At 40.8% G+C, this 24373-nt stretch overlaps 2 protein-coding genes across 2 annotated transcripts in view; one reads left to right on the top strand and one right to left on the bottom strand.

Moving 5' to 3' along the window:
* LOC141016552 (protein Niban 1-like) overlaps window positions 1-8436 on the top strand; it is a 16141-nt gene extending 7705 nt beyond the window's left edge. The window contains exons 6-14 of the mRNA XM_073490986.1: window positions 207-322; window positions 424-528; window positions 1682-1844; window positions 2054-2235; window positions 2907-3053; window positions 3219-3329; window positions 3519-3626; window positions 3734-3845; window positions 5031-8436. Of these exons, the coding sequence (XP_073347087.1) occupies window positions 207-322; window positions 424-528; window positions 1682-1844; window positions 2054-2235; window positions 2907-3053; window positions 3219-3329; window positions 3519-3626; window positions 3734-3845; window positions 5031-6673 (2687 nt within the window). The 3' untranslated portion in view covers window positions 6674-8436. The remainder of the gene's footprint in view (window positions 1-206; window positions 323-423; window positions 529-1681; window positions 1845-2053; window positions 2236-2906; window positions 3054-3218; window positions 3330-3518; window positions 3627-3733; window positions 3846-5030) is intronic.
* On the bottom strand, window positions 8433-24373 carry LOC141016553 (kinesin-associated protein 3-like). Its single transcript, XM_073490987.1, has 20 exons — window positions 24261-24373; window positions 22936-23067; window positions 22512-22669; window positions 21856-21917; window positions 21531-21672; window positions 20574-20673; window positions 20355-20479; window positions 20104-20202; window positions 17411-17589; window positions 16624-16786; window positions 15899-15999; window positions 15664-15772; window positions 15324-15436; window positions 14949-15114; window positions 13995-14120; window positions 13593-13691; window positions 13389-13474; window positions 13087-13243; window positions 12436-12520; window positions 8433-11276 (listed from the first exon to the last, which is right to left on the bottom strand). Exons 1-20 carry the CDS (start codon window positions 24287-24289, stop codon window positions 11174-11176), a joined length of 2334 nt encoding a protein of 777 aa, XP_073347088.1. The 5' UTR covers window positions 24290-24373; the 3' UTR covers window positions 8433-11173.

Below are 24373 nucleotides of genomic sequence, written 5' to 3'. Positions count from 1 at the left end.
TCCCCTTTGCTGCTGTAATATTGCAAGTTTTTGGAGCTCTATGGCACAGAAGAAGAAGATACGAGGCTTTGATACACATACAGTACCTGTTGGCAGGATACTTTCATTGTTGGTTTGGGGCATTTCATGAGATTTCCTGACAGTTATGCAATGAACACTGAAAATGATTATCTCCAGAAATATAAATAAGTCCACACTTCCTGCAGATCCCTGGTGTGATCCATCCTTTGAGACTCAGGCATATGTTCGAGCCCTCCAACTCTACCGACAGGACAAAGAATGCTATGAATCCTGGGAAATGCTGCTTGGAACTAAAGAAAAAGTCAGCAAACACACACACACACACACACACACACACACACTTCAGCTTTCAGTCCATGGTTCCTCGTCCACTTGCTGATGACACTGTGTTTGTGCGTGTAGGTGCTGGCCTCCCAGGTGATGGAGGAAGTGTTTCCATGGTTACAAAGTCAGCTTCAATCAAGAGTAAAGGGCAAGAAGACTGAAAGGATACGGCAGTGGTTGGCAGTGAGTTACACTAATACATCAACACAACACAACATGAGAGGGATGTTGTCCAACGTAGCTGGTGTGACAAGAACACAACGCTGAAGTTCTCCACCATCAGCTCTGGTTCTCAGATGTTAGTGTGCTGAGTGACAGCTGGTCTCAGTCTACATGGTCTTATCAGTCATAGTTACACATGTATCCTGTCTTTCCTGTTGTTGAAAATATGTGTCCAAAATCAGGAAAAGAAAATGTGAATTATTGTGTTTCCACCCATTACTGGATGCATTCACAATTTTTTTTTAATTTTTCCCAAATTTCTGGTATTTCCATGAATTGTAAATGTGCATTCACACAGGACATTGGAATATCCAGAGACATTCTGGATGAAAAGCTTCTGCTTAAAATCAACTCTATAATAAAGTAAACCCAAATCGTTTAAGTTGGCAAATGATCTACAGAATGACAGGTGGCCCATACCCGAAATTCTTGTCCCTGAATCAATCTCAGAATAGTTGGGACAAAGAAACAAATCAAAACCATTTTTTATCTAATTGTAAAGCAAGGAATGTCTGTCTGTCTGTCTGTCTTTCTGTCTGTCTGTCTGTCTGTATTTCTGTCTGTCTGTCTGTCTGTCTGCCTGTCTGTTATTCAAATATCTCTGTTTGTTGGTGGAATTTAGAGATGCGACATGTTCGATATCAAACATTTCTTTGAATAACCAGTGAACACGGCTCTGTGCAGCAGCAGGGCCGTGACTTTAGCACTCTGCCTTCATGGCTCTGCAGACTGAAGCTCACACTAAGGGAGTTTTGTGTCGCACACATAAAAAGGAGGGAGTCAATATTAATCAGGTCAACACAAGCTGTTTGCTCACGCACTGCTGAAAATATGCTGTGTTATACCGCCCCAAGTTGCCAAAAGAATCAGTTAATATTTTGTATTGAAATACATATAGTTTAAGTATTTCGACTTTTTTCTTCTCCAAGTTCTGATTATAATGTTGTAATTCTGACTTCTGTGAATTCTGCATCACTTGTGAGAACTTAGATGTTCATCTCAGAACATCATTTCTCTCTCTGCTGCTGCTTTAAAATACTTTTCACCTTGTGTTGAATTCAGTGAAACTCAGTGTTTAATGGTGCATTACTGTAACGTGTTTATGAATGTACAGACCACGCAGGCTACATACACCTTGGTGCTGGAACAACTCACTGCAAGTCTGGAGGCTCTGCAGGAGGAGTGTCGTCAGACAGCATCCGCCAATCAAGCACTGATCAGATCCAACCTGGACCAGATAATGTCCTCTCACTGCTTCCTGGAGGAGAAAGTCCGAGGTACGGCATGTTGATCGTTCACCCCTAAAGTCTGAACATATCTGGAAAAAATGTTCATGTAAATGTCTGTTTCTAAAGGGTACACATAGTACTGATAACTCAGTATCTGAGGCTATAATCTGAGTTTCCTGTCTGATACATACGAGTCCATCAGTCACTTTAAAACAAGTTACTGATAAGCATTTTGTGTGAATATGTGTGTCTTCCAGAGTGTATATGTGAAGAAGCAGAGAAAGTGTGCAGTGAGTGTGTAGCACCCTACATGTCCTCCATCCTTGAAGTGCTCACAGAAAACATCAGTGCTGGGATTCAGGGCATGCAACACACACTGCACACACAGATGGACTCAGCCTTCACACACACCAATGGAGGAACACCAGAGACAAAGAAGGTGAGAGAGACATTTGTGTCGTCTGTGTGTGTGCAAGTGTGTCTTTTATGTGTCTATTCTCAAGAAACTTTAGCTCACGATACACTATGTGCCAACTTATATTAGTCATTATTATGGATGTAAATACACAGAATTTAGTGATATCAGAACAGGGACGATATCTACCAACATATCACATTTTTATTTTGATCATAAAGCTCATGGTTCTAACAAGGCAAATCAGTATAAATGCATTCCAAGATCTCTTCTTGTCATTGTATTGCTGTGTGAACAGCAGAGGGCGCTATCATGTGTCAGACTCTTAACTTGCTCTGATAAAGTCTCTCCCGGTCTTCTGCTGCTCCCGCTGGGGTCACTCATCCTCCGGAGCAGCTCTTTGCTGCAAGACTGTCTCTAGGCTCGATAAGTGGCCAGCTGTCTGAAGGGCGGGTTGCCCTGCCACTGCTTCCATACAAATAATATCTGTGTACACATAAGATTTATTATTGAAGGACATTGTTCAAGTCATCTTTTTTTAAAATATCGTGATAAATATATCGTGGACCATTTATCATGATGATATCGCACCCTGAGGTTTTGGTATTGTTAAATCCCTAGTCATCACATTAAGCAATTCAATGTAATAGTTTGGTTTAAGCTTCTGATTGTGTTTTTTTGTGTGTGTTCTCCAGGCATTGTCGACGCTGCGCTCCATCAGTCTGGATCAGAGCTACAGGCAGGTGGAGAACCTGACAGAGAAACTTGAAGGCTTAAAACAGCGGTTTGGATTGAGCAGCACTCAGAAGCTGGTCCACTCTGCACATCTGGAGATGGAGAAGGTAAGAAGCAGTGTTGAAGGTTCAGTCGTGGCTTTCAGCTGGATTTGGCACAGTGCATCTTATACAGCCAAGGCCTCCCGAGGACCCAAAGTAAATTAGAATAAGGTCAAACAATCCCACAGTTTTTGTCACAGACAAACAGTGTTTGTCTTTTGCATCTTCCAGCTGTTGGACAGTGCTGTGTACACCTTAGAGCTCTTCCTCCAATCATCAACCAGACTACAACCGTCTCAGATACCTGTCAAGATGGAAAGAGCTAAAGAAAGAGTCCTGAAGGTAAAAACATGACAAAATGGAATAGAAATGCATGTGGGATTACATGACATTCATACTGCATATAGATAACTCTTTAGAAATGTGTTGTTCTATACATTTTCCTTAAAAATGTTTCAAAGTGAAGATGACATTGGGACTCTGTAAGTGAAAAGTGTGTGTGTGTGTGTGTGTGTGTGTGTGTGTGAGTAGCAGCTGGACTATGACAGCAGAGTTGTCCAGAGGAGGCTCTATCAGGAAGCTTTACTGGAGATCACTTTTCCTACACTGACCAGGAGGATGGACAGCAAGTGGAAAACTGTAGGTCAAATACACTGCTGCAGTCTGTCCCACCATGTACACATGTTTATACTCCGTCATTGCAGTACGAAGTATTTAACAAAGTATTCCATGTGTTTTCTGTCCAGGAGCTGCAGCAGTTTGAACAGTACATCTTCTCAGACTACAGCAGTTTTATCCTGGTTCATAACATCTATGAAGATGTACTGAGAAACCTCCTCAGTAAGGAGATACACACAGGTAAACAACAACACACACAAACACACACACAAACAATCGTGTTGTCATTACTTGTAGGGACTTGACTTAGACTTATCTAACCATTATCACTATTTCACTAACCCTAAACTTTAACCTCACCTTTAATCAAGTCTTCATCCTTAAACTTAATGATGTATTAAATGGGGTCTACCATTTCGGTCCCCACCGAGCTGTCCAACTCCACACATATGTTTTTATATTTACTTTTTATATTTATGAAAATTCCAACAATGATCAACGATGCTGTTTTAATGCCTCCCATAAATTCCAGGAATATAATTCTAGCAGAAAAATGTAAATCTCTTTATTTTAATTTATACTTCTTTGCCTACACTCACATTTACGGGCTGTGACACAGTCATGCTTAAAAATATCACCAAGCATAATTTATGTGAAAGTGTAGAATGTAAAGTCGTCATTAAAAACCACAAATTCCCTGAGAGTGATCTTTGTACTGGAGCTGTAGCTACTGCAAGCTACCTGAATACTGTCCTAAGCAAAAAACAACTGCAAGAACCTCAATTCCACGTAGATAGCCCAATCTCAGTGCTATGAGAAGACAGAGTAAAACACCTGGTTGTATTAATAAGTAGACAGGTTTTGTTTCCTAATGATCTAGTAGAAAGAATGCTGGTTTTGAACCGTCTCAAGTCCCAGTTGTAAGGGGACACACATATCAACAAGACATGAGTGCGATCCATCAAGTGAATGACCATCCGTTCACTCGTTTTACCTCAGTTTCTATCACGCTCACTCTTCACCTTCTTTGCTTCCTTCATTTTCTTTGACAGCGTAGAGTTTCCAGTTATTCCAGTTGTTCCACCGTTACCTGTGGCAATGGTGATGGCACACAAGCTTCCTTTATATGCTATAAATCAACCTTCTTTTTTCTGGGATACATAGAGCCCGTTGGCAGACAGATAGCATAGTGAGAGCGAGACTTACAGGGAACCTATCTATACTCAGACGGTGTCAAATTTCTACAGCCATCATGTGCAATCACTTGATTTACTGTAGTTCTTGAAATCTTAATAAGTTCAAACAAAAAAGTTGTATATTGCCCGTTTAAGTTACTTAGAAGTTTGGATCAGACAGGTACCTTCCATTTTACATTATTATTTATCAGATGTTATTTTTCTAACTGTGGCTTTTCCCTCTCCTCAGCGCTTCACGATGCTGCAAGTAAGAAGAGCAACAATCTCATATTTGACACCTCTGATCTGGCCATCAGTCAGTACAGTCTGCTGGGGCAGACACCTCCTCGCTCTTCACCAGGAAGTCCAGCCATTCACACTCGAGACTCCATCTCAGCAGCACCCAGTGAAGAGCCTGCTCCTGTGGTGGAGGACGGAGGTCAGACAGTCACAACTGACGTCTGCCTTCAGAGTGACCCAGAAGTTAGTGCAGATGCCAAATCTGACATCAGTACCACTCAAAACTCTGACCAGAGCACAGTGTTTCCTTCTCCTGTGATCGTCGTTACACAACAGGCTGATGAACCATCGACCGAGGAGGCGTCTTGCTTCGAGGAAACACGAGAAGAAGTCCAGCTTGAAACTGACGAACCATCAACTATAGCTGACTCTATCGACTCTGATGCAGGACAGGAGGTTGGTACACCTGATGCATCTGCAGACCCAGAATCCTCTACTCCCATCCCAGACTCTCCCACTCTGTCCCCGCCACAGTCCACAGATGTTCCAGATGAATGTGCTCAAAATGACAAATCCACAGCGCCTGAAAATTGTGCTACACCTGACCTCTCAACCTCAGATCAAGAAACAGAAGGCGTAGCTGATCAGCACTCCCGCGCTTCATCGCAACCCCCGCCTTGTACAGACGGTCCAATGAAAATGAGCCTCGGGTCACTCAGTGAGGCCATTGGTTGTAACTCCTCGACACCTTCTGTAATGCACACAATGCAGACCACTGACAGAGCTGTGTATTTGACAGGAGAAATGAAGGACAACTGGGAGGTGGAGAGGGTAAAAGAGGAGAAACAAAGAGAGGCAGTAGAGGAGGAAGAGGTGGACAAGACAATCAAAGAAGGGAAAGAAGAGACAGAGACAGGAGAAGGGAAAGAAGAAGAGATAGAGGGGGAGACAGTTGAAGGGCAAATGGGAAGTAAAGCCCATACAGGAGGTGAACCTGATGATGAAGGCTGCCCATCCCCTCAATCTCCAGCAGAGAGCGCCACCAGCTTAACCACCGAGCAGAGAGAGAGTGAAGAGAAGGTAGATGATGAAGGGAAAGGTGGTGAGCTTGAGACTGAGGAAAGAAAAGAAGATGAGGAGAAAGCAGAGGAGAGAGATCATACAGAACAAGAAGAGAAAACAGAGAAAGAGGAGGAGGAGGAAGCAGAGGAGAGAGATCATACAGAACAAGAAGAGAAAACAGAGAAAGAGGAGGAGGAGGAAGCAGAGGAGAGAGATCATACAGAACAAGAAGAGAAAACAGAGAAAGAGGAGGAGGAGGAAGCAGAGGAGAGAGATCATACAGAACAAGAAGAGAAAACAGAGAAAGAGGAGGAGGAGGAAGCAGAGGAGAGAGATCATACAGAACAAGAAGAGAAAACAGAGAAAGAGGAGGAGGAGGAAGCAGAGGCGAGAGATCATACGGAACAAGAGGAGAAAACAGAGAAAGAGGAGGAGGAGGTTCTTCAGAGCCCTCAGACAATGGTACTGCAGCCAGAGAGTGCTGTGGAGCTACCGTTGGACAGTGTGGCTCTCATCAGAGAACTTGTGACTGAGACCACTGAGGTGGAGACAGTAATCTGCCCCTGTCCCAACCAAAGCCATACACCCTGACAGACACGTTGCCAGATCTACAACCAAAGGGCAGAGGTGAACAAAAGAAGGGTAACCTATGATCATAATTATGTACTACTTTGAAGAAGGAACGTTTAGTTTATACATTATAAATTTAACATTTTAAAAGCTACAACTTCTGTTTACTTCTGCTGTTAACATTTGCTGTTTTTCTGCTGACACTGAAATGGATAACATGACCCAATAAAGCTGCATTTATTCAATTTTTGCCATTTGTCCAACACCAACCTATTATCACAGTTATGGTATATTGATTTAGCTAATGTGCTACCAAACAGTCTATTTACACATACAGCAGACTAGGACCGCAGATAACATTTATTTTATTGCTGATTAATCTGCTGATTAATTGGTCTCTAAAATGCCAGAAAATAGTGAAAAATGTCGATCAGGGTCTCTCAAAACCACAGATGACGTCCTCAAATGTCTTGTTTTGTCCACAACCCAAAGATATTCAGTTTAGTGTCATACAGGAGGAAAGAAACCTGGAAATATAGAATTTTGACTGTTTTTTCTTTAGAAAAAAACAAAAAAACCTACTCAAACCAATTGATTGATTATATAAATAGTTGCAGCTCTAGCTCTGTTAGCTCTATTGGCTCTTGGACTCTGTTGCCCATCAGCAGCTAACAGCTAACTACCTCTTCTCCAGCTGATTTCAACACATTTATTGGTCCAAGTGTTTTTTTCTTTTTGTGGGCTTTTAGCCATTATTTTGACAGGGCAGCTAGGAATGTCAGACATGAAAGAGGTAGAGAGAGGGAGAAGACTTCCAGTAAAGAGCCACAGGTTGGGATCGAAGCTGGGCCACTGCAGAGGACTCAGCCTACGTCATGGGGCACATGCAGTACCAAGTAAACTATCAGGGTGTCCCAGAATTAGAGAATTTTCTCTTGGAAACATAAAAAAAAAGACTAAAACTGATTAATCAACTATCAAAACAGTTGCTGATAAATGTCTAGTTGACAACTAATTGATTAATCAATAAATAGTTGCAGCTCTACAGTAAATCTAAGTGAACATCCACTCTTCTTTTAGCTCTAGTTTGATCTCCACCAAATGTTGTGAAATATCTGGCTCTTTAGCTGCTAAATGCTTCCAATGTTCACCAGTTTTCTCTATCTGCTGGCTACTGTCACTGGCTATCCTGGTGACTGATATAATGCTGATGAGCGCACTGACAGTGAACCAAAACAGTGAAGCTGTAGGCTGTGAAACCAAAACAAGGAGCTCAAAGAGGCTATAAAGCTCCGTAGAGCTGATTTCAGCAGGATTTCACTCTATTCCACCAAACAACAGTGAGTAGAAGAGCACTGATATAGTGATGTGCTGGGAGAGACTGTAAGCTGGTGAACATTGATGTAAACATCACAGGTTTCAATATATTTAGAAGAAATCACAAATGTTTTTTGTGGGCAATATTGATAATCTGATGTTTTTGTATGCAGACTTTGTAAATTGCTGAAATGTGCATGTTGATAAATTGTCACATAATCACAGCCTTTAATGACGGAATTTTGGGGAGGATATGGGAGATGTTGTACCTTTTCTGCTGCCTTTAATGAGACATTCATGTCTGTGTCCAGATTGATTCAAGTATTTGACAGCCTGAAAATATGTTTTGAGTAAAAAACTGAATGTAAACAAAACTTGTATTTGTACAAGAAACCTCCACAGGATGTCCACAACATCAAGGGTGTAATTGTGAACACAGTATGAAATTAAAAACAGACATATGTTGTATGAAATGTGGGATTTTTATTTTGTTTTTGTTGAAGAACCTGAGGATGAGCAACGAGAGATGGAGCATATCTACAGTCCAGTACTTGCTTCTGTTTACAGTGTCTTATTAGGTAGCAATAAAATAAGCTATAAAAACAGAATAATATACAGAGTAACAATAACTTACAATAAAAAAACATAACCATGCATCAAAATTGAACTAAATGTGCAAATATGCCTAAAAGTAATACAGTATGTAGTTAATTGTCAGTGTCCAGCATACAGTATGTGAGCCTCCTTTTCATATGTAGTCTAGTCAATGGCACAGAACATTATTGTTTTGAGAAGATTAATTATACTGCTCTGATTCACACTGAAACATGCAGACATGGAGCTCCTCTGCTGTGTAGCAGTAAGTGCCATGCTCAACGAAACATCATGAGTTCCATTAAACAAGCTAGCCCTGGTATGTTAATGGATGGGAATCTAGTCACAGCCCGTGGTGCCTTTTTAAACCCTAGTAGTTGTCAGTTAGTGCACTAATGTTCTTGCATTAACCCTCCACAGCTCGAAGAATAAACAGTAAACAATGATACATTGAAAACAGTGGCTACTGCAGGAAAACATTGACCCCTCATGGCGCAGGTCTCCTGATCTCATTGGTGTTGTACCAGGGAGAAGCCAGAAGCATTTTAAGCTATGATGTAGTGCCATTCACAGTTAAGCTTCTGCAGAATAATGTCACTGCCCTCTCTCTATTCTGCAGAAGCTTAATTGGTTAGCTGTCCAAATATGGACAGAATATCAAACAGTGTTAAGCCATGTGCACACCAAGCAGTCCAGATCAGCTCGTCACACATAAAAAAGGGCATTGTTGCGTTTTCAGGGGTCAAAGTTGTGGATCCACCAACAGAACTTTCCTTGCAAGTCTGCCGGATTTGCAAGATCATGCAAATCCAATCAGGCCAGGCTTCAAGTAATGCGCATGTGGCTGAACACACAGTAGTTAAATCAATCAGCATACTGAGGCATACAGGTATAGGTGTGACGACCAGTGAGAGAAGAGCTGATAATGTATCTGTTAAGAAAGAGGCAAAAGCATAGGCAGCATTGTAGATGGTAGCAGTCTGTGAAGTCTTACAATGTCCTCTATTTATTGTGTCCTATACTTGTCTTGCGTGAACTACTGGCTACACTGCCTGCAACAATTTCTGGTGGTAGTGCTCTGTTTTGTGCATCCGTGAGCTTTCAGACAACACGCACCAATAGGGACAAAATGAAGGTAGAGTACGGACAGAGGGCTCCGCCCTATCTGTTTAGGTTACTGATGCTGAGCATAAATGAGCTTTAAGTGGATACACAGACAGATATACTTAGACTGCCATGTGGGAGCTAGACCTGGGCCACCGAGGATTACGGATTTTTTTTTTTGTCCCGCAAGAATGGATTAACAGAGGTTCCTGACTTAAAGGCAGTTAATCAAAGAAAGATAGTTTTCCTCCTCCCGTCCTTTACAAACGAAGAATAATACAAAGTAGATGTACACCCAGTGGCCAGAATGGTCAGACCATTTCTGGCACTGCTGCTAGCTGCTACATGGGCCGGCAGTGACTTACTGCAGGTAGAGCTGACATGGTTAGTGGATGCCCCATTTTAAAGGATGCTGCATTCAGGTCATCCCAGTGTTGTTTAAGGAGACAGAAAGAGTATCAGGGGTGTTTGGTGGCAGGTCAGTAACAGTCCTTTTATTATGTTGTGAAATGCTGTATATCCAGTTGGAGAGAGAGGGCCAACCTGTCCTGCAGTGACAGAGTTCCTACTTTTCTTGTCACCGAATTAATATAATACTGGAATGGTTCAACATCAGAAAAACATTTGCAGTGGTGGCCACACAGGATGACCAGAGCCATTCGCTACACAAGACTGCAGCATTTTATACCTCAACTTAGAGCCAACATTTCTTCCGCCACTTTCACACTGGATTTGGATTTCGAGGACTGCAAAGAAAGTGAAAAATAAGCAGCAGTTTTCCGGCACCCTCCATCATTGGTCTTGAATTTTACTTTTTGCCCATACATCAATGGGGGTTAGGCATTTCAACTAACCAGTGTGAAAGTACCCTAAGTTATGAGCCACGCCACCAACAATGTTCCTATTTATAGTGATATAATCAAAAGAAAACTATGTACATTAAAGTAGTGCACGCTAATAAACTGACTGTGTGTAGCTGTTACTCGTAGGTTAGCATCTTGACATAAAGTCAGATGAGTCAAACTGGTGGATCTCAAACCATTCAACAACGGGATGTAAGGACACATTTGACTAATATGAAGAGATGAATTTGAAGAGGCAACAAATATTCATTATTACATTGGAAAAACATGCAAAAACTTATTAACATAAGTCTGCTCACATTCTTTAAATTACTTGCTGACCCACTGGGAACTCATCATTAAGAAGACTGTAACCAGCAGGTGAGGAAGACTTAACTACTCATCTATTTATCATGACGGTGAGTGAATGGAACTGCAGTTTGTTTAATGACTAGTTAAAAGTCTGCAGTGGTAGTGTTTCAATCATTATCAGTATTTTGTATTCCAGCCTTAGTGATATTATTTTACTAACAATATCAATGTGATGCCTTTAATCATGAAGGATTCCAGCAGTGAAGATTAATCTAAAGATGTAAAAGTGAACATGCATGATGGAGATGGGGAATGGATCGAAGATGACACTTTATAAACGATGTGTGTGTGTCTATGAGTACTGATAGAAGGGTTGTTCATCAGGTCTGAAGCCATAGGCAGTAGCCGGTCGTCCAGGTGATGAGCTGGTCTGGTCGAAGACATCGTTGACATCTCTGGAAAACAGAATCAGGCGAGTTAACAGACTTTTATCATGTGGGAACCCAAACTGAGACTGATCAGACAGGAGGAGTAGTGGTTTGTTGTGGTGAAACAGCTGGAGGCCTCAAAGCCCTGATGAGTCTGCTAGAGGGAGAGGAAGGATATAATATAGAAGCCTCTGAGACAGTGGTTCTGAACTGTGGTTCTGAACTGTGGTGTTAATGCCACCACCACCACCACCAAAATAACCAAAGACGTATGACAAAGTGCTATAAAATGAATCTGGGTTGTTTTACTACTATAACTATATCCTAACCTGGTCTCTATTGACTATAAAACCTTTTACTATAGTTCAAAAGTTACACTGATCACAACATTAAAAATCTCGGTAAAATGTAATGTTCTGCTAGGAAACCTTGGGTCCTGGCATTCATTTGGACACCACATGACACACACCACCCATCCAAACACTGTTGTGGACCAAGAACACCCCCTCAAGGCAACAGCGCTCAGCAGTGGCCCCTCAGCAGGACAATGCGCCCTGACACACAATGAAAACTGCTCAGGAACCGGACCGATATTCATTTGCAGTAAAAATTAAGCTTGTTGTGTCGAGTCAAGTAAAATTTACTCAAGTACTGTTCTTAAGTGCAATTTTCAGGTATTTCCATTTTTATAATTCCTCTCCACTATATTCATTTGACAAATTTACATTGTGTAAGGTTACTGTCCAAAGTAGCACATTTTTAGTAAGATTACTTAGAATGTGAATACTTTTGACTAACAACTATATATGAAACTAACAACAGTAATGAAACAACATTTTGACTTTGGGACAGTTTACATTCATTCTGCAATGGTTAAAATAGTTTTCAGGATTGTTCAGGGATGGTGGTGATAAAAGTTAGTCTGCAGTCCTGTCTGCAATGTCTGTTGTTCAAAAATGCTAAAATGACCAGATAACTGATACCTGTTAGTCTGAGCTTTACAATTTACAGACAATCTTTGCCAACAAGATCAATGACATGATTTTTTCCTGATTGTTTGGTGTTTGGCAATGTCAAAACACCTATTGGACAAAATTAAATGTTGCTTCTAAGCTTTTCTCCTATCATCCGACCCAGTTTATACCCGCCGTGAGGCAGCTCATGATTCTGCAGCATGTTAACTCACCCTGTGTGGTGCAAGTCTCCATTTTGAGGCTGTAGGTCACTGAAGAAATCTGGGCTGACTGAGCCGTCTGCTGGGGTTATTCCATCTGAAGACACATACACATGAGGATATAATACAAACACAAGTGTTTGCACTTCCTGTTAAGCCAAAACCATCATTATCAGTCCTTCCTAAATGTTACTACAATGGCTTAAAATGAAAGTAATTAAGAAGTTTTCCTCCTCACTCAATAGGTGCTGCATTAAACTACATCACATTGAGACTGCAGCTTCAATTCAGAGGTCTCATAAGAAAAAGGTAAATCCATACGACACAAAAAGTGTCGAATACAGATGATCAATAAATGAAAAACACAGATTCCCTCCTATACATTTCTCATGTGAGCTAGTTTAAAAATATAATTTCCACTAAATAAATGTAATTTTGTGGTATTCAGTCAGCATGGTGAGGACCACTCAGTCAAGAGACAGCTGGTTCTGAGGACCTTGACAACAATGGTGGGGTCATTGTGGAAGAGACACACACACACCTGCTGCTGACATGTCACTTCTGTCCTTACTTGTCAAATTATGCTGAAAAACAAATGTGTTGAAACAAGCACTATAATTTGTTCAGCTTTTTGTGTGTGTGTGTGTGTGTGTGTGTGTATACCTGCACTATAGAATAAATCAGTCCTGTCATTGTCATTATCATAGAGATATGGTTCAGCCTCATCAGCTTGGCGACTCTCGACCATCTCCAACCACTGGTTGTTATGGAAACGGAACTTCTCTGACTGAATCTTCCTCCCCCACTCCTCATCGTACTCCTGGACGATGAAGAAAATGGTAAAGAAATTAGAGAACAACCTAGAGACAATTAAATCGCTATTAAATAAAAGACTCCTGATGTGTTACTTTTGTTACTTAAAGATGCTGCCCTGTGTGCATCAGCAATGTGTGTGTTTCACTTACGGCAATAATATCGAGGGTGTTGTCACACACTTTTCTGATCTCAGCATTCTTGTCATGCATCAGATCTATCAGGTAGGCTGGAGCCTCTACAGAGAAGGTTAAAGAAACACATTTTTCCAGCGTCGGTGTAGAGTACCTTCTTTACTCCCCCCCCCCCAAAGATTCTCATTCATCTTTAAATTTAGGGTGGACAGAGAAGGATACGGGTGTCTTTGATGATGACATCTCGTGTAGCTTGGTGAAACACCATCTGATAGAAGACGTAGACAATCTGACACACAAACTCATCATCTTCCTGTTGGGCTACAAACAGAAGAACATATGGAAGGCAGGTTAACATACTGGTCATTACATGTGGTATATTTAGGTTTGCATTTCAATCGAGCACTATTTGCTTTATTTGTTTTTTAAATGTAGTAACAAATGAGCACCTTTTTGTTCAAGTTTCGAGTCTCAGTCAAACAGATATAAGTTTGGAGTAAATCTATATCTCACAACTGTAATACAAGAGAGCATTCTGACATGTAACTAAATGCAAAATCTCAAAGGGTGTGTGAACACTTAGTCTAAAACACAACAGCTTGAACCAAACCACATGTGTGTTACCGTTCAGTAGCTCGATAAGGGCAGGAATAATGCCAGATTTGGCCAACATGGCAGCACAGGCGTCATCCATGGAAACTGTTCCGATCATTATCACCACCTCCAGGATGAGGTCATCCTCTGCTGAGCCTGAAACACACACAAACGATTCAAGAGATGAACTTCATTAAGTGTTAGTGATCCAGACAAAAAAAGCATTGCAAGTTATGAATGGAGGCTGTTAAACAACACAAGTGCTCAAAGGATGTTGAGGTTTTGAGGTTGAGACAGATATTTACAAAAATAAAATGCAATGACATGTCCGATCTGATTTTCACACACAAACCACATCTTTGGCTAGGGTCCCAAAAAATGTGGTTGTTTGTGAAAAACATATGCCTGAGTAGGATATTTTATGTATGTCCTGTGGTGTCTGGCACCAGGGCGTTTTATAGTGGATCCTCTGGGTCCTGTATGTTGGGGGGTGGGGCCTCCATGGATCAGACCTGCTCCAGCACGTCTTACAGATGCTCGATCAGATTGGGATCTGGGGAATTTGGAGGCCCGGTCAACACCTTGGGCCCTTTATTGTGTTCCTCGAGCTGTTTCTGAGCAGTGTTTGCGGTGTGTCAGGGCACATTGTCCTGCTGGGGGGCCACTGCCATCGGGTAGTGTTGTTGTGATGAGAGGGTGTACTTGGTCCACAACAGTGTTTGGATGGGTGGTGTGTGTCAAGTGGCATTCACATGAATGCCAGCACCCAAGGTTTCCCAGCAGAACATCGCATTGTGATGAGATGATCAATGTTATTCACGTCACCTGTCAGTGGTGTTAATGTTGTGGCTGATCGGTGTATATGCCAATGCAAACATATCTTTTGTAAATATGTGGCTACATCAGTTGGCCCTTAATACACATTAACATTAAGGGATATTTCTTGATTGCGGTCTAGGTGTATTCTCTAAATGTAATCAGTACCTGGTTTCAGTCTGTCTTTGAGGTAGGGTACCAGGTTGTACTCCTTCAGCACCAACTCCCAGTCCAAGTCAGGGATGGTAAGGTTGGCCAGTGTCCCCAGACACTCCAGAACCCACACCTCTTCTTCCTCTGCACGGATCTCTGCTGCCAGGTCGCCAACATAGTCCTGACAGAGACAGACAGGACAGAAGAGATCATTCACATCATAAGCCATTAAAAGCCTGTTTCTACTGCTAGCAACACTACCACTCTCAGTAACACTGATACCAACAACAACAATACTTGCACAAAACCTAACCATAGAATTAGTTTGCTCAATAGTGTTTTGTGATTTTGGTGAGCAGAATTGCTTTTTGTTGGGTATTAGTAACTCACTATGAACAGTGGTTTGGTTGGTCCATCATGCTGTGAGATGTTCCTGATCATCTTCATCAGAAGGCAGTCTTTCATCTTCAGAGCTCTCTTCATAAGCATCTTCAACCCATTTCCTTAGACAGACACAAACAAACAGATTTCTCAAACAGAAGTCTGGTTTTTCCACAAATCCAAGATCAGTCAAACAGGGTTGGTACACAGAGAGCGAGTCAAGACTCAACTCAATATAACACCACAACTGAGAGTGGATGGAAGGATCTACTCATGGAAACATCTAAGCAGTCTGGGGGATTTTACAGAGACAGCAAGACTTCTGGTCATAAAATGTAGCTCAGTGCACCTTCACACATGAGTTGTGCGTTCCTCTTGTTTGCAGCCAGGTTGATACAGATGGAGATGATCTCAGCTTCGACCTCCTCGTCACTGTGCTCGTACAGCATTTGCATTAGCTGGACACAGACACAAACACAATTTTACTTGTGACTTCAGAACTACCAAGACTGTATAAATGTTAAATTCAACAATTCATATTCCTTTAGTTTGTTTAAAGTGACTTTTAGTGGATCTCGTTGTACCTGAGGTATGCAGTCAGTGTACACAAACATGCCCTTGAAACGGTCGTCGATGCTGATGTGATACAGGATCCGCATGGCTACCTGACGGTTGTTCTCATCGCCTGCATCACAACAAAGACAAAAAAATACCAGTCAAAACATTCTTATACAAGTCCAACTGGCACAACTGGAGTTGGAGAAAAAAAACACTAGTATCTGGGGGATCTGGAAACTTGGATTACGTAAGACGAGCTGTATGGAGCCATTTCATGGTTTTTTGTTTCATTTGTTTTTTTATGTTTTATTAAAGGTCCCCAGCTGCTTCAGTCGTTTAGGAGAATGCTTCAACTCTGTTTTGCAGTGAAGCTCCAGAAATATTTTGTGGACTATGAAACTTGACCTGACTTTCCATCAACATGGGGGGAACTGAACAGTGGGGAGGCAGTGACTGAGAAGAGGATGAGAGGAAAGCTGAAAGCTATCATGGACAATCCCTCTCATCTTCTCTATGCCGAACTCAGGAGCACGTTCAACCACAGACATATCCAGCCATGTCCCTCAAAGCACTTGGGGGGCTTCTTCATACCAAATTTCTCCTGCAGGGGATGAATTAAGGTACATCTCATCTTATACTTCCAAGCTCCATAGAGGTTGTTATTCATCACATAGCTTCTGTACTGTAAATAAAACATAATACACAGGGTACATTGTAAATTGTGTGCTACAATGTTAGTGTGTGCTGTTACCCAGCAGAGCAGTCAGTTTAGGCAACAGTCCAACTTCCACCATCTTGGCTCTGAGTCCAGAGTCAAAGGAGAGATTGAGCAGCAGACGTAGTGTCAGATTTAACAGGTCTTCATGGTCACAGGGAACCAGACGAGCCAATTGTTCAACAGTATCCACCTCAGCCTGCCAGTCACAAACACAGACACAGATAAGATCAAACTAATGATGCTGAAACTCAGTCATTACAGCAGAAAGGAACACAACAGAACCAAGAGACATCAGACAAGACATATTTTCAATCAAAGTATACATACAGTACATTACTAGGACTAAAATTACAACTCCTTTTCCACTCTGAAACTCATGTATTACATTTGCCCGGAGATGAAGTGTTTATCGTGTTGGTGGTTAAAGGAAATTATCAAACATTGTTATGACACAAAAAATGCATCTAATTCACAAACTGGAAAAGCCAGAATAAGCAAATGTTTGGTATTCTGATTTGACTCATTGATTAATTGCTTGGTAAATTATCATAATTGATTTTAAAAACTGATTCATTTACTGTCAAAGCATTAGTGATTCTCTCTTTTTTGTTTTATTGAATCTGTCATTTAAGCTTTATATTATGAGAAAATGCTCTCCGTTACGTGGATTATGGTTTGATAAGTCAATCATTATTTGTTGACTCATGACTTGTAGTGACATAAAAAGTACATAAAAAGATATTTTAGGTTCTTCGGTCTCTCCTTGCACCATTACTTTAGTCTAACAGGATGAATTCTTAAGTACATCTCTTCCCCTCACCATGTCATTCTTGTTCTCCAGGAAGATGGAAAGTTTTTTGAGGAATGAAACCACCAGGACCAGCAGCTCCTCATCATCCCGTTCAAGAACTTTGACCAGCAGACCAACAATGTTTTTATTCCTCATCTTCAGCTCTGTTCTTGTGTCCTCAGCAAGGTTCAACAGGAGGTATAGAGACACTGGGAGACATTGAAAGAGAAAATAACAAATGAGAAAGTTGAGTAGAAGACATTTAAAAACAACTGGTTGGTCCATGGCTGTGACTAGCGGTCAGAGGAGCGGCTGCAAACACTCTTCCTCACTGCTGTATTATCAAAATTCCTTGAAATTCTTCACAATAAAAGTCCTTTGTCATTTTGTCATTTATATTTTTTTATTATAAAGCAGCAAAATAAGGACATGTTGGGTTTTCACCGTCAGTAACTCAACTTGACTCCAGTCTAAACAACATGACATTTTACTATCAATACAGAACAGCTGCACGTTAACTGTTTTCCCTCCTTATACAGTGATGTTGATAGCTTTGATATAGTTTGACTTATGTGGGTCCCAGGGAAATTTAGTGGGTCCCCAATAAAATGTTCTGATTTCTGACAGTGTAGTGTTAAACTTGTTTGATGTTATATGGTTATAATCAAGGTTATATTCGTTTACAATGTATCTGACATTAGTACATTAGAAAAACATGATAAAACAAAGAAACTTATAAAAATACACAGGGAAAACATCTCAATGAGGAATTATATATAAAGGGAACCATAAATGTACTTTTATATTAAAAGATTCCAACTGACAACATGTGATGGCGGCTAGCTGATGAGAGAAACTGCAATTTAGTGGCACCAAATTCTACCCTTTCAGGAGCGACAGGAGAGACGCTCTGTGTCGTGCTGGGATTTTACAACTGAACTATGAGCAGTTTGACTTTCCCTGACTGTGTGGAAATCTGATGTTTTCACATCACAGATGACAAAGAAAGGCGCTAAAACGCAGGTCTGAGGCTACAGGTATAACATACTCATGTCGGCTGATAAAGAAATGTAGTGTGGCGCTGAACTGAAAAAAGACAAATGGTGAGTCGAGTACAGCCCATCACATCATCCAATTCAAATTAAATAAATAGCCTAGTGGTTTATTTTTATGGTTACATCAGGCCGCGTTACCTGAACGAAAAAGCATCATCCATCACCATCGTCACAAGAGAATACAGAATCGATCAGAGCTGATCATTCTTGAGAGGGGCCCAGTTAGTTTATTCACCAATACCAATAATAATGATCTGTGTGGATTGGTCTTTGTGCAACCAAAAGTATCGTGTCACGGTGATTGAGATATGCACACAGTGCGCAGATGGTCAGAAATGGTGACCAGTGGATTTTTTTCCTTTTATAATTATTTCAATATGGATTTGTTGTTCACAGTGTAGCATTATCAGGGATAAAATATGGTGCATCCCCTTGATGCATGGATAGTGAGTTCACAGTGTCCTTTAGCATTTTAATGCCTCAGAGACGGAGGATGCGTACCTTTCATGAATAGAATTTACAAATGAAATATTAATACATCAACAAATAGTTCAAAAAAAGGGATTTACAAAAACAGCATAAAACAGTCAATAAGTAAATCAGATTTTAATCAGGCATCTATCTGCATTTCCATTTACCCACTGCTTTTCCTTTTCCTATTAGCTATTCCATTTGATCAGTCATTTAGCTTCTCCTTTTAGCTTCTCCATGACACTTGTTGTCCTTGAGCTGGTAAAACGAGGTAAAACAATGCAAATTAGCTGATGTAACAAGCTCTCTGATTGGTTAGAGAGCGGTGTGGTTTCTAGTCCGCCGGTAAACCAGCGATGAAGAGGAGGAGGCGTATTTAACTAGTTGGCTTGACCGAAACTTCATTTGCAAAGAAGGACGGCTGGCTCAGCCCCCAGGAGGAGCGCCAGGCTTTGAAGCCAGTTTTCGTAGTGGCCAAACCGTGTAATTACAACATCACGTGATGCACTGTAGCCCAAAAGACTTCTTCCTATAGGCTAACATTGTGAAAGAAGTGTCTGTAAAAAGGTCGATAAAACCTCTGCTTTTTCAGCACTTCGTTTCACTGTCATAATTGGAGCCATTCGGTCCAATAACATTTGGAAAGTCTACAAGAGCCGCATAACTAAAATTTTTAATCCCTGTTCAAGTTAGCTGGGCGCTAAACCAGAAGTTAGCCATAATAAGTGATAATTCCTCTTTTTATTGCCCATTAAAACATCAAATAATGAATTACTTTGTAATTTAGTCTATTTATTAATAGATTGATACATTTATTTGGAAAACTAATTTATTAATGCCTATTTTGTATTGTACGAGAGGTTAAGTGCTTTATTACTATTTCCGTGACACTTGTGGTCCTCTATAACCAGGTCCCAACAGCACACACATTCATTTCTTGCATATATTCATTTTAATTGGGGAGGATCTCCACATTGATTCAACTTTGGTTTACATAAATAAACTGCGCTTTAGTAAGCAGGCATTAGTTTTTAATGGTACATCAGAGCTCTGCTTAATTTTAAACCTGGATTTACTCATTTTAAACCTAGTTTTACTAAACTCTGATTTGAGCTAGTCTTAGATTAACTTAATCATTGTTGGTGCAACCCAGCCTAAATTCATGACAGAAGTTCTTGGATTAGTAGGCCAGCCTACCTCTGAGCAGCTGTTCCTGTTTAGCCAACAGGCCTTGGTATTTTCTCAAAGCTTTATCCTGGTCTCTTCTGAGTGAGCCATTCTCTGGTGCAGAGTCACGTACACAGCAGAGTGTTAAGGAACACATTTGTACACACACACACACACACACACACACACATACACAATATAAATCAGGTAAACTATAAACGAGTGGAGCAGAAAAACAACTGACAGCTCAAACGAAAGGAGCAAATGAGATAAAAGGATATAAGCCTTGGTTTTCTTGCGTAGCTCCTCACGCCACACATCATGTCTCTTCAGTTCATGTTCCACCACGCTCATACACAACGCACCTATTTTATAATGACTCACCACTCCGTGAAACTGGGAGAAACTGGAGGACAGGAGAAGAGACACATCTCATAAAAGGATGAAGTATAACAGAATACATACTAAAGGAGTATGTGTGTGTGGGGTGTGTGTGTTACCTAGAGAAGCAGAAGAAGATGTAAATGATGATGGTAGCCAGCTCTACACTCTGTTTCCAGTCCTCCCTCAATACTCTGGCAAGAGCACCTAGAGCTGCCTCTACACACAGACACACACCATTTTCATGACTCCTACAGGTTCCAGTACAGCTGATTGTGTTCCTAGCCATGAGTTAAAACAAGCATATCTAAATTTGAATGTAGTAGAAGAGTTAGTTGAGAACTTGAATACTTGGATTTTTCTCAGGGGTCTCTATCAAAACAAAAAAGTGCTGTGTGGGGAGGACCGGCTGCTGCTCAGCTGTTCTGAGCCAGCCAGCTTCTTATTTTTTAACTTCTGGGGTTAGAAAGGGGATGTATCTTCACTCCCATTTATCAACCTGACTGCAGCAGTGATCCACAGAGGTGACCTCCATTGTCGGTTGTTTAAGTTCTGAAACGATGATTGCAACTGGAGGGGAAATGTACTGTCCTACACAAACACAATCATTATTGATTCATTCATGATGTAACATTTACTGGAAAATATGTGTTGCATTATTACTTTCTGTTTTTTAATGTTACTGTAGTACACCTCTATATTCCCATCACTATATAGCATTCACTCCCATTTACTCTGAATACTCCAATTGATGAAAGGTCAGTCTCTCAAAAAATTGAGCTTCATGTGAAGAAGCATTTAATCCATGATTTAGTAATATGCAAATATCAGAATACTTCAAGAACCTTGCAACGTTATAATAAACTGGAATAAATGTGTGAAATAAGCGAACTACAATACAAAATAAAGACAGTGGAGTAAGAACTTCAAAGACAGGAAGAGAATCTGGTGCTTACTATTTCATCTTTGAAATGAATGATAGTCTCTTATATTGTACAATAAGTAAATGTCATTTTTATTGATATGAAAAAGATGATGATGATCGAGATGAAAAAAAAAGGAGAGTGAAACTATACCGTTGTGTAGCAGCTCCTCCAGGTTATCAGGGTTGCGTGCGAGCTGCAGAATGAGAGCAGAGCCTCTGATCTTCTCTGGGATACCTTCATACAGCAGCTCAACATACTCATCCACTTTGGTTATACTGGCTTCCTCATTTAACTGCAGAGACAGAAATGAACACAGACACTTTGCAAACTGTTACTGACTAATGACAAGGTGGGACACAAAGTAAATGTGAGATTTGAAGCTTTTGGGTGTTAGTCCTTCAGCAGCCATATGGTTGGCTGATTAAGTTAAATAAATAAATGAATGAGAAATAGTAGATTATTGCATTATTGTTACCTCCATTCCATCAAACGGAGTCAGCTCTCTGGGTTTCACTGTTCTTTTCTCTTTCTTCTCCACTAGTGACACAAAAACACAAACAGCTCAGCATAAAAACACTACAGTCACTGTACTTCCTTCAAAACATGAAGAGGATCTCTTGATGTTTTATGATTTTAATAGATGCAGCACATCTATGCATTCATTTTCTCATAGTGTAACTAATAATGTACAGTCAATGAAACAGGACCTACGTAACTAATTAATGTACTGGTTACACTGATGTAACACTCCCAAAATTAGAGCTACAATGAATCGACAGATCGATTAGTGGATCAAAAGGAAATTGTTGCCAACTATTTTAATAACCCATTAATCATTAAAGTCATTTTTAAAGAAAAAAAAATCAAACATTTGCTGGTTCCAGCTCCCCCTGCTTTTCTAAACTTCTTTTTTTAACAAAAGAAGCAATCTAAAGACATCACTGCAAAATTGGGATCAGCATTTTCCAGACATTTTTGACATTTTATGGATTAAACAAATAAAGCTTCATGTGTACAAGGTTGAGGATTTAGTCTAGGCATGGTACCACACACATACACTACATGAGGTTCGATTTATGATGAAAAAATCTAAATCGACAGCAAGGGTATATTAATGATGACGTGACTGACTTTTGCCCTCCACTGGTGATGATTTCCTGTTCTGCAGGTAGTAAAGGAGCTGCTCCACCTGAGGTAAACGGGAAGAAGGGATGAGCTTACACTCCTCCACCACTTTCTTGGCCAAAGCCCCCACATCTGTACTGGGAGAGAGACTTTTCACACGGATACTGGAGGGAGAACGAGAGGACAAAGAGAAGGGTGAGGTGGATAACAGCTACACGGTGGTGATTTCAAGGACCAATCTGATTAAATGAATCCAATTCAAATGAGAATACAAAAGAAATAAAAAGACATAGAGTACAGCAATGCAAATCTGGGGTGGGTGGCAAGAGAGCAGGTAAAGCAAAGAGAAAATCAAACGTAACCATGAAAAAAAAGTTCAACGATCTCTTTTATTATTCCATTTCATTAAAAAAATGAAGAGCGCACTCACATCTTTTGTCCCTCCTTGCGTTCTCCCAGCATATGACCTCCGCCCTCTCCCAGTATGGACGCTTCCACCTCATAGTGGACCACCAGGGCCTTCTCTGTGGGATGGACATCTAAACTGCCCGCAGTCACTTTCCTTTGGGTGTGGATGAACAAATAGTTAAGTAATCAATAACTAAAATATTTCATCTTTCTTCAACAACTTAGTAAAACTCCTCTAAATTAGTAGGGTGATTAAACGAACATGACTTTAGCCATTACCTTGGTCTTCATTTGCACATTTCAAACATACAGTATGTTTATATCATGTTTCTGTCACAGCATAGTGACAACAATTCACTCATACTGAGTGATGCACAGGGGGATGCAGAAATATAACGTTTGGTTGTTAATTATCATGAGAACAGCAGAAAGTGTCCGGAGTGCAGCTAATATTCATCCATCCGCCAAAACAATGATGCCACACACATGCAGGAGGACACGCCCAGGCGGCGGCATGGAGGGGGCTGGAGTGCTAGCTAACCGGCTAATGTTTCCATAAAGGGTCGGATAAGACAGATTAGCTCAACTCACAGAGCAGACTGCCAGAGAGTGGACACATTCAACACAAGACAGCTAATAAGACAGCGGGACAGTTTATCGGTCACCGCTTCAATGAACTGTGGCTTCCTAGCTAGCTGTAACCCAGATCTCCATCTCCCTTCACCGAGAGACTGTGATGCCAAATCCTGTTTATCATTGTGTCGGTTAATTGGCGTTGTGTTAACCGACGAGATGATGGACAATACAAAAAAATTAAAAAGTTGATAATGATGTTCAAAGTCTTGTGGTGGATTCGGCACTGTGGACACACCCGGGTTGCTGACTGATTCACATGGATAAGCTCCCGACTTTATGTTAGTTAGCGCTGTCTTCCATGAAGGGGCGGTTTTAAAGACCTGGAAGCAACGCACTACTCATCAAATGTGACAGTTTTTAAGTATCCGTGTCATGAATGTTATATGCTGAACGGAATGGTGGATTAACAAAGGTTTGTTGGACACTTGCTCTCGTTTTTCCTGGTCAAGAAACATGAAATGTGCCCGTAGTTTGACCAATATTAACAAGTGTGAGCTAATAACACTCAGGACGTCTCATCTAAACTAGGCGCTTGTTAAATACACGCTATATAGTTACAGCTGTACATGAAGCACGGACACCATCCTTTAATTAACGCTTTATTAACGTGCAAGAGCCACTGTAATAACACTAACTAGCTAACGCTCCCATATGCTGTATTATACTGAACTAAGTTAACGTTGCAGTCATGTTAGCTTTGATGCGTCTCACCGTTTGAGGTAGCGCGCGTCATCCTGCATCTTCTTCAGCTCGTTTCTGTCAGATTTTAATAGAATTTTTAAACCTGATCACATTTAACCAATCTCTCAAATCACGACCATAGA

Source organism: Pagrus major, chromosome 21 (genome assembly GCF_040436345.1).
Source record: "Pagrus major chromosome 21, Pma_NU_1.0".
Taxonomy (NCBI): Eukaryota; Metazoa; Chordata; class Actinopteri; order Spariformes; family Sparidae; genus Pagrus; species Pagrus major.
Note: the sequence above shows the minus strand (reverse complement) of the source record. Positions and strands in the feature narration are given on the sequence as shown.